The sequence below is a fragment of the Poeciliopsis prolifica genome, unplaced genomic scaffold (assembly GCF_027474105.1).
Source record: "Poeciliopsis prolifica strain line A6 unplaced genomic scaffold, Auburn_PproV2 SCAFFOLD090, whole genome shotgun sequence".
In the NCBI taxonomy this organism is placed as follows: Eukaryota; Metazoa; Chordata; class Actinopteri; order Cyprinodontiformes; family Poeciliidae; genus Poeciliopsis; species Poeciliopsis prolifica.
This window is the reverse complement of record NW_026562465.1, coordinates 649,492-660,150: the sequence shown is the minus strand read 5'-3', so window position 1 is coordinate 660,150 and position 10,659 is coordinate 649,492. Positions and strand designations below refer to the sequence as shown.

General features: G+C 38.7%; 1 protein-coding gene across 1 annotated transcript; it reads left to right on the top strand.

Moving 5' to 3' along the window:
- Nucleotides 1-723: 723 nt before the first annotated feature.
- Nucleotides 724-10,447, top strand: LOC129353446 (calponin-3-like). The gene is made up of 7 exons (XM_055022789.1): nucleotides 724-898; nucleotides 6,867-6,988; nucleotides 7,597-7,663; nucleotides 7,755-7,892; nucleotides 8,002-8,118; nucleotides 8,255-8,401; nucleotides 9,521-10,447. The coding sequence occupies exons 1-7, from the start codon at nucleotides 842-844 to the stop codon at nucleotides 9,860-9,862; spliced, it is 990 nt and encodes a 329-aa protein (XP_054878764.1). The 5' UTR covers nucleotides 724-841; the 3' UTR covers nucleotides 9,863-10,447.
- Nucleotides 10,448-10,659: the final 212 nt, after the last annotated feature.

Genomic DNA, 10,659 nt, shown 5'->3' with positions numbered 1-10,659 from the left:
ATTATTCTCCAGCTTCTTCCAATGCACCTTCTTGATATCTCCAATCTTAACTTTGAACTGGTTATGCGTTATCCTCAATAACTCGCTGCATCTCATATTAAATAAAAGTTTTCTTGTTTAGTAGCTCCTTCACAACTGGCAATCCAAAGTTTGTTATTAGAGATGCTTCCCACTGTTCTGGTGGAATTTGGTCAATGGAGTTTATTTAACAGATATACCCATCCAAGAGGTTACATTTGGTGTTTTTGTTAATGACCATAACAACAAATATGGCATAAACAGTGTTCTCACATATGACATTTGTGTATTTAATGTTTGGCTAATATATTATCCAAACATAAATGCCATCCCTATATAGTGGAAGAAGGAGCTAAATTTGTTGTAGAAATCCTTATTTTTTGTGAAGTCAAAATGATTTCCAGCTGATGTCTTTTTTTTCTAAAGAAATAATAATAAAAAAAACATTTGCACTTTAATGTATTTTCCTGGACTTTTATGTTGTATATACAATGTGTCCTGTTAAGTTTTCATTTTTGGTTTTTACTTTTTGTTTGGTTTGTTCTTTTTATGTAGTTTCAGGATAGTTATGGTATCTTTTCAATGTTGATTGTACATGCTTATATCTATAAGATAAAACAGATGTACAGAAGATGAGAGCAGTAGAAAGAATTTGATTGGCTGTTTTGTGACGTCATGTCGTTCCCACCACGTCCTCTCTCTGTCTCTCTCTCTCTCTCTCTCTCTCTCCCTCTCTCTGTCTCTGCTTTGTTTCCGCGGCTCTGCTGGAACCCTGATTTTCTTCAGCTCCTCCTGCTTCTGTATTTGGGATTAGGAGCAGAAAATGACATATTTCAATAAAGGACCTGCTTACGGCTTGTCTGCTGAAGTTAAAAGCAAAGTAAGTGCTTCCTTTCTTCGACACTCGCTTGTTAAAAACTTTTTCTTTTGCTTACTTGTTACTCTGTTGTACAAAAAGAAGTTATTTATCTTAGAAAAACAGTTCAAACAGCTTAGCTGTTAAAGTTTGTAGCATGGACAAACCCAAAATTTCTCGAACTCCACGAGATTCCGTCCAGTTCCAACCAGTTTAAGTTTCCATCGCGACCACAAGCTGCTTGAGAGCAGCTTTAAAATGATCTGAGGCCCACAAGAAAGCGAAGGAAGAAAGTGGAGTTTCCTCCGACATGTTTCAATTTTGCGCTGTTTTTCTTCCTCCCCTTTTAAAAAAATAAAATAAAAAATTAGAACCTGAAAGCTCCTAAGGGAGCGGATTCATGTGTGAAGCTCTGCGTCACACAGGAGGATCCGGGCCCTGCTATGATCTACTGAGTCCTACTGATTTCACGCTGATCAGGGCCGGCCCAAGCCTCCATGGGCCCTAAGCCTCCATGGGCCCCCAAGCCTCAATGGGCCCCATGCGAAATTTGATTTTGGGGCCCTATGTTTCTGCAAATAACGTTGATTGCTGCAATTAACCCATTCTGGTGCACCATTCAGTGCACCAGGTGCACTGGATTGATGTAGTAATTCACACAAAAGAAGTCCCCATCACGAATTGAGAACAAAGAAAATAATAGTTTTCAGAAGTCTGACGTATCTGTTGAAAATAACATTTTTACTATCTTCATTTTTTCTAAGACTGTTTCTTTTGTTTCCATTCTGTTAGCCATAATCATCAAAATTACAATAAATCAAACTTAAGATATCTTACCTAATGTGTAAACAATCTAAAATATAGGTTCCACTTTTTGAAATGAGTAAATAAATGATCAAATATGATAAATATTGTACTTTCTTATATTTTTTGCTGTGCTTTTATCTGCAATCGAAGTGGATATTTATTGTATTGTAACCGAGGCTTTCCCTCTGGGCTTAGCCCTGACTTTTACTGATGTCATGATAGTACTACAAAATATCATGATCCAATTTGAAATCCATATAGCCCACTCAGCCACGGCTCCAGAAGAATTTAGCAAGGATTACATTGGCTTAATTTGGGGGGCAGAGTAAATTAGGTTTTATTTTAATATAAATACATAAACAAACTGTTCAAATGAAATAAAAAATTTTATTAATACAAAATAAATGATAAGGATGATGACATGTATAAAATGTTGAGCACTCAAACTTGCATAAACATTAGCTCAGACATTGCAGAAATCTAAGAATCTAATGTTTCCAGTCTCTGAAGTATATTTCTTTAAATGCAGAATCATTCTACTACTCAAATAAGAGTAGTAATAATAATATTACTCAAGAAAAAGAAAAAGGTACAGTGCAGTAAAGCTACTCTTATAAGTACTTATTTTCCCAAAAGGTTACTCAAGTAAATATAACCAGTATTACCCACTTTGTAACATAGTGTCGTTGTGCGAAACCCCTTCCTTCACTCTCTACTCTCTCAGTCACTACTTCCTCTTCTGAGAGGGGAGATGTGCTACCATCTCTCCGTCTAACGGGTGAATTGAGTTTCCTAAATCTGCTGGGATTTACCCGATCCGGAACTGAAGTAAACTCTGTTTAAGCTGGTTTCGAGACAGGAATTCGCCTGATTTCTACGACAGTGAAAGGTCATGCTGAAGGGGGTGCTGAGCTATTTCTTTATATGATTAAACAGGGTTTCCCCCAGAAAACTTGCTAAGCCCGGTGGTTGGGGCACCCACTGCGATTTTGTTTTTGTAGTGAAAAAAGATCTGCCCACCCACATGAAAATTTTCAGCAAATAGACTGAGTAGGCAGTTCTCTGTTTGTTCAGGTTTATGCCGTTAAAATTTTCTGTTTGCTGAGACATAAAAAATAAATATTTTAGGTTATCAAGACATCATGTATTGCTCCAAAACACAACAAAGTGGGCAGGTCTGTGGTGTTAAATGTTATTGTTTCCATCTGGAAATATGGAACATTTTTCTGATATACATGTGGCTGTGCAACAATTCTGCCTGACTTTAAGTAGAGAAAGCATTGTATGTGCATCGTGTCACCACAAAAAAAAAACAAAAAAAAAAAAAAAACTTGCTGCTGTGACTACAAAGCCAACGCGAAAGTTCCTCCATGAGCTGAACCACTGATTCACCAACGCACCACCTAACTGGGACCTCAAGTAAGGCCTGGTGGCCTGCATGTTTTCAGATTGCTATGTGTAACTTAGTACTACGTAACTTAGTAGTACATATGCCGTTTGAAACGTATAAATTTGACAATGTGAATATGTAAACACATTCACATATGTGAACATATGTGAATGTGTTTACATATTCACATTGTCAAATTTATACAATGTGTGTCTCCACATTCACATATGTTCACATATGTGAATGTGGAGACACACATTTATGTATTATGTACATTTGTGAATTATGTGGTACACTTTCAAATCGCGTACGCATGATGTGTATATTGTACACATACACATCTCATTGTACGCTTTGTGAATTTTTATGAGACTAATTTCGCTCCATAACACTGAAATGTAATTTATAAATCCAGGTTCATGTATGTAATTTGTAAGATATGGTCCCTGACTAATCTTGTGAACTTTATATAGTCCAAATTTTTGTATGAATTTTTTGTATTTTATCAATCGGACACCAGTGAGATTAATAACCACAGAGGGATAAACTAATGGGATCACAATAAATAAATATTTTCTGTGCTAGCTGTCATGTCATGATCATGTGTGACAGATATCAGACTGCTGCACAGGAACAATCAGAGGCTTCTTTCAGAATGTTTCCTTCACAGCATCACCAACCACAGAAATTCTGGATATATTTGGATGATATAATTTACATTTGGCTGTTTATTTTTCACTTAAATTTACTTTGTGCTAAAATTTTATTTTTTAATTGAATAATAAAACTTTATTAAACTGATAAATTGGGCACAGTAGCTATAATATTAAGGGGGCATTCAGACCAACCTAGGATTAGATTCCTGAATCAGACTCTAATCCATTTGTCTAGAAAGTCCGATGTTTTGGGGGGAGGTGAGAATGCAAATTTGAAATCCGAAATGAACTTAAAACCCGAACTCTGATCCAGTTGAAAACTTCTGTGTGGGTCCGGTTGAAGTGGACTTTAAAACGGTAGAAAACTTGTCTGAATGCAACCTGACTAGTGACTGTTCCAAAAGCAGAAAGTTAGCTACAATGCAGGACATTCTGGTCAATATATTGCTCTCTGGTTCACAAAGATGCTATGTCGGTTGTCATGGCAACTGGTCTGCGTGCTGACACAGAAAGTGAGGAAAAGCAGAATATAAATGATTTAATATTCTTTTACTGTTTATCAGCTTATTGTTCCGTTGCCATGCAGTTCTTCAGCTGCTGTCATTTTTAAACCTTTAATAAATAATAAAAATGGGACTAATTGCCTCGTTTGTTGTTTGTGAACATTTAATTATCAACTAGGATGACATATTTCATATGCCTCAATATAGAGTATTTGAGTCATGTTTTTTTACATTTTGACAAACTAATAAAATTAACAGCAGCAACTATGTAATTATTCACCAGTATAAAAGAGCAATTTAGTTAGTCCTCTTTTGCATCTTGATAGAAACCAAACTGCTTATAGATTTATATCAAGGGAGAAAACTTACAAACATCAGCAATTTCCTCAGTTTTAATTTCAGCCATATTTATAGAAATCAGGTTAGAAATAAAGGAGCTGCAGTCATTTGTGGCAGATTCCTGCTCATCCTGCATTGGAACAGCCTGGTTTAGTGGACAGACTCACCGCGTTGTTATGGCGCCTGCAGGAGCATCGCCAGCGTTAGCAGCTAATGTCCAATGTCCATGTCCAAACCAGTAATGTATATGAATCAAGAAACCCTACAACCACTAAAATCTGACACCGCTCCACTTTTGTTTCCTTTCTGTGAAGAAGGAAATTTCGCTGCTCTTCTTCAGAGGTTTTATGTTGATTCCTTCAGTAATTCTTGGTCCAGCGCCCCCACAGGCGACGGGGAAATACATTTTTGAGTTAGTTTTAGTCGTTTGACACCGTGTGGTGTGAATGAGAACTCCTGTTCTGAAAATGTAACAAAAGTTGTAATCTTAGTCCCAACTGGAACCAAGTCTACTGGACTATCCAATGTGAATGCACCCTAAAAGTGTTCTCACTGTATTCAGGGAGAACACTTTTAGTGAACTATGCTACCCAGTGTCCATCCATCCATTATCTGTTCACCCTTATCCCTAGTGGGGTCCGGAGTTGCTGGTGCCTCTCCAGCTGCGTTCCAGGCGACCTGTCCGGGGTTCACCCCGGACAGGTCGCCAGTCTGTCACAGGGCAACACAGAAACAAACAGGACAACCATGCACACACACACTCACACCTAGGGAGAATTTGGAAAGACCAATTAACCTGACAGTCATGTTTTTGGACTGTGGAAGGAAGCTGGAGTACCCGGAGAGAACATGCAAACTTCGTGCTGAAAGACCCTGGGCCGGAATTGAACCCAGGATCTTCTTGCGCCACTGTGCAGCACACTACCCAGTGTTTGATTTGTAAATCAAACGATGCTGCTGTTCTGACACCTTAACGGACACGCAACACAATACTAAAGCGTTCAAATATCAAAATACTAAATCAAATTATATTTCTGCTTTAAAATGTTTTATGTGTCATTTATAAGTGTATAAAGTGCAGGATCGCTTCTTATTTAGCATTGCCCTTGCTGCGGCCAGGTGTGTCTCATCTTCTTCCTCTCTGCTTCCACACTGTGCTCTACAGGACGAAAAGTACTGCTCTAACTTTAATTAAAAAGCATTCAGACTGGTGGTGAGGTCATGCCCGGTACAACAAACTTAGCTTGGCCCTCACCCAGACCTCTTGCACCTGCTCCAGTATCTCCATTACCCCTGCCTTGTGCTTCAATTCTCCATTGTTTAATTGGACAAAAATAAGCCTTTTTGTGAAAGAAATAAAGAAAAGAAAAAGAGAAAAAACCTTTTCGCCATTTTGATTGGTGTTATTTTGATAAGCTGGTACCATTGTAATACGTGATGCAGTATGTAATATGATTACCCACATTTCTCTTTCCGTCCTAATTTATAAAAATTTAATTTATGACTTGTAACTTTAAAACTGTTATATATTATAATCTTACTTTTGTGTTTTTATGAAAAACACAAAAGTTCTGCCCGTGAAACAGGCCCGTGAAACTCTGCCTGTTTCACGGGCAGAGTTTTAAAGGATAGAAGCGGAAATGCTTACATGAAAGGCCAAATCTAAATCATACATCATATTAAACGTTCATAAGTGGAAATGTTTATGTTATTATTTGGCAATATCCAGTATAGATTTTGTTGGTTCAAGTCGGTCAAACCTCTTCATAACCCTATTAGTTTTAGGCGTGAGACTTTCAAGATCCAAGCTAACAGTTGCCAAAATTCATCGTTTCAAAACAATAGAGTTCCCTTTAAGCGAGTTCAAATTAAGCACTAATGCTACCCCAATTAGTTCTAAACAGATCATAAATAGTGTTAAGCTATACATAACAGATTGAGACAGAGTACTTTAAGTCTTAAAAAATGGGAACATATTTTGTAAATGTCCATTGTGGCAGGAAGTGCTTTTGTACAAAGTTTTTGTGGATTATGTTTCTTTTTTAATTAATGAAGAAAAATCATGATAAACTTGTGATGAGAATTTAACTGTCAAAGAAGAACCTGATATATTTTGTCATATCTCCCAGTTCTCTCACAAATGAGAGCAATAATTGGTTTAACTGGAATCACCAGTGGGTTTACTGAAGACTGATATTCTTACATAACTATATGAGCAATACCTTTCACAAGCTAACTTAATTTAGCTAAAAAAAAAAAGTCTTGCTGAAGTTTTGAAAATATTTTCATGTTTTTAGATTGCTCAAAAATATGACCCCCAGAAGGAGGAGGAGCTGCGCTTCTGGATCGAGGATGTAACAGGAATGGCTATAGGAGAAAACTTCCAGAAAGGTTTGAAGGATGGAGTCATCCTTTGCGAGTAAGTTTTGTTTGTGAGAGTTTTTATGGTAGACTATAGGCAGAACAATTGCCAAACCGGTCCACATGTGTTTTATGAACATGGAGAAGGTTCTCGACCGTGTCCCTCAGGGTGCCCTGTGGGGGTTCTCCGGGAGCATGGGGTACTGGGCCCTTTGATACAGGCTGTCGGGTCCCTGTATGACCGGTGTCAGAGTCTGGTCTGCATTGCCGGCAGTAAGTCGGGCTCGTTTCCGGTGAGAGTTGGACTCTGCCAGAGCTGCGCTTTGTCATCGATTCTGTTCATTACTTTTATGGACAGAATTTCTAGGTGTAGCCAAGGTGTTGAGGGGATCCGTTTTGGTGGCCTGAGGATCGCGTCTCTGCTTTTTGCAGATGATGTGGTCCTGGTGGCTCATCTGGACGTGATCTGCAGCTCTCACTGCAGCTCTCACTGGGAGCTGCAGTGAGCTGCAGTGAGAGCATAACATTAGCCAGCCAATGGCTGGCTAATGTTATGTTCTCTGAAGTGATTGGCTGGCTAATGTTATGTTCTCTGAAGTGATTGGGATGGTTCTACAGAACTTCAAAAGATAGATAACATTTTCAAGTCTGTCTTGTTCCATTTAGATTAATAAATAAGCTGCAGCCTGGCACAGTCAAGAAAATTAACCACTCCCAGCTGAACTGGCACAAGGTTAGACTCCTCTCTAATCTCTACCTGAATGTCTTTTGTTTCCTGCCAAAACATCAAAACAAGTTTTTTCCCTCTATGTTGATTTCTGCAGCTTGAAAACCTTGGGAATTTTATCAAAGCAATCTTGACCTACGGCCTAAAGCCTACTGATATCTTTGAGGCCAATGACCTGTTTGAAAATGGAAACATGACTCAAGTACAGACCACACTGCTTGCACTGGCCAGCATGGTAAGTTCAGATGCATTCCTAATGAATTCTTTGTTCTGAGCAGAATTTTGCATGTGAATGATTGAACTCATGAGGATTTAGTCCTGCTCTGTTCTGTTGGGTCTATCAGGCAAAGACAAAAGGCATGGACACAAAGATTGATATTGGGGTGAAATATGCAGACAAACAAGCACGGCAGTTTGATGAAGAGAAGATCAAGGCTGGGCAGTGTGTCATTGGGCTCCAGGTAACAGCTTCAGCCTATAAATTTTCAGTCTTTGCTGAGACAGACATCTCTTTTATTTCTAAACTAAACATCTATGTTTATTCTGGCGGATTAAGTTATGTGAGTTCAAGAGGCCATGTTTCTGTTTTATCCTCAGATGGGAACAAACAAGTGTGCCAGTCAGGCTGGAATGACAGCGTATGGAACCAGAAGACATTTGTACGACCCAAAGACCCACACTGATAAACCGTATGACCAGACCACCATCAGTCTGCAAATGGGCACCAACAAAGGAGCCAGCCAGGTTATCCCTTACTGTTGTTTGCACCTCTCTTTTGACAATTCTTTTTAGTTGATTATTTCCCTATTCATAAGAATATGATTTCATTCTGGAATTTTTTTTTTTTTATGTGCAACCTTTTTAATTTAGGTAATGCACTAAAAAGATGTAGACACGTAGCCATGTCTGAACTTTATTTATAATTTTTTTCAAATTCAAAGGAAAAACAAAATTCACATCCATCCATCCATCCATCCATCCATCTTCTGCCTCTTATCCGGGTTCTGGTTACGGGGGGTAGCAGCTTAAGAAGGGAGACCCAGCCTTCCCTCTCCCAGCCACTTCTTCCAGCTCCTCCGGGGGAATCCCGAGGCGTTCCCAGGCCAGCCGGGAAACATAGTCCCTCCAGCATGTCCTGAGTCTTCCCTGGGGCATCCTCCCGGTGGGACATGCCCGAAACACCTCACAAGGGTGGCGCCCAGGAGGCATCCTAACCAGATGCCTGAGCCACCTCAACTGGCTCCTCTCGATGTGGAGGAGCAGCGGCTCTACTCTGAGTCCCTCCCGGATGACCGAGCTTCTCACCCTATCTCTAAGGGAGAGCCCAGACACCCTACGGAGGAAACCCTTTTCGGCCGCCTATATCCGATCTCTCGTTCTTTTGGTCATGACCCAAAGCTCATGACCATAGATGAGGGTAGGAACATAGATCGACCGGTAAATCGAGAGCTTCGCTTTTTCACTCAGCTCTCTCTTCACCAAAAATTCACATCACTAGTTGTAATGTGTAGTTCCTGTGTTTCACACACTCAATGCAACTTTTTCAGAGAGCTAACCTCAGCTTCACTGTTTCTCTCTTCTTTATTGCTGTCTATAACTCAAAGTGACGAGCTGCTAGCAATGATGCTAAATCACGGTCATTCTGCTCCAACACTTAGCACATGTTTTCCTGGAGCTGATCATCATTAAACTCATGATTAAACTCAGCTCTCTGATGTCCATGGTCCACAACTAAACAATAATGGGTTTTTTTTCAGGATGAAAGCTGATCCATATAGAATCTGTTGTTAACTGAACTATAATGTTTAGTTGTGGAGTTGTCAGAAAAGTACAATAATCATGCTGTAATGTGATGTCTAACAGGCAGGCATGTCGGCTCCTGGTACCCGCAGAGACATCTTTGATCAGAAGGTGGCGCTGCAACCACTTGACAACTCCACAATCTCCCTCCAGATGGGTACCAACAAGGTGGCATCTCAGAGGGGCATGAGTGTGTACGGTCTGGGCCGGCAAGTTTATGACCCCAAGTACTGCGCCCCTCCAACAGAACCAGTTATTCACAAGAATGGTAGCCAAGGCACCGGGACAAATGGTTCAGAAATCAGTGACAGTGACTATCAGGTTGAATTTCAGGAAGAGGAGTACCACACAGGTTACCATGATGACTACAACTCTCACTATAATGAGCCCAACATTGACTATTAGTACAGAGATTTAGGTGTAAAGCAGTATTATTTTATCCCACATAACAAAGCAGACCTTTTGCTTAAAGAGTTTTTTGAACTCTTGAAGCAAAGAAATGTTTTGTTTTCCTTCCTGAACTAGACATTGAGCTGCAGAAGTAACAGGTTTTAATACTATAAAATAAAGACAAATAGACATAGTTATGTGAAAAGTAATCTTTTTCATTCTTACTTTTGAAGGATGTTTTATTGTTGTAACTCTGATATATGGACCATTTATATGAAGTGAATTTGTCAGTGTCCTGTATTTATTTTCAGGATGGAAGCTGATCCATATAGAGCCTGTTGTTAAGTATTTTGTTTGCCATCTCTGCTGCTGCTGAAGTTACATTTCAACTATGGTTATTCAAAACAACATGATTATTATTCCTCAGTACTAAGCACCCGAATGCTAATAATTATGGGATGGTTAACATTTTACAGCAAGCCATTGTTTTGCATTATATTATGTTTTTATCTTTTTCTTATAGGACAAAAATGTGTTTATTACAGTGACTCTTTGGAATTAATGCTTCATGGTCAAGAATTAAAATATCTTTCAATACAATTTTCAGTTGTTTTAATCAGCATTCTTCTGTGTTGTGCTTACACACCATGTTTTTGCTTAGATACATTTGTTGAAAAAAGATTCTCCTGAACATCAAAGAATATATATATATATATATATATATATATATATATATATATATATATATATATATATATATATATATATATATATATATGAGTCCAAACGTAAAATGTATGTAAATGATAATA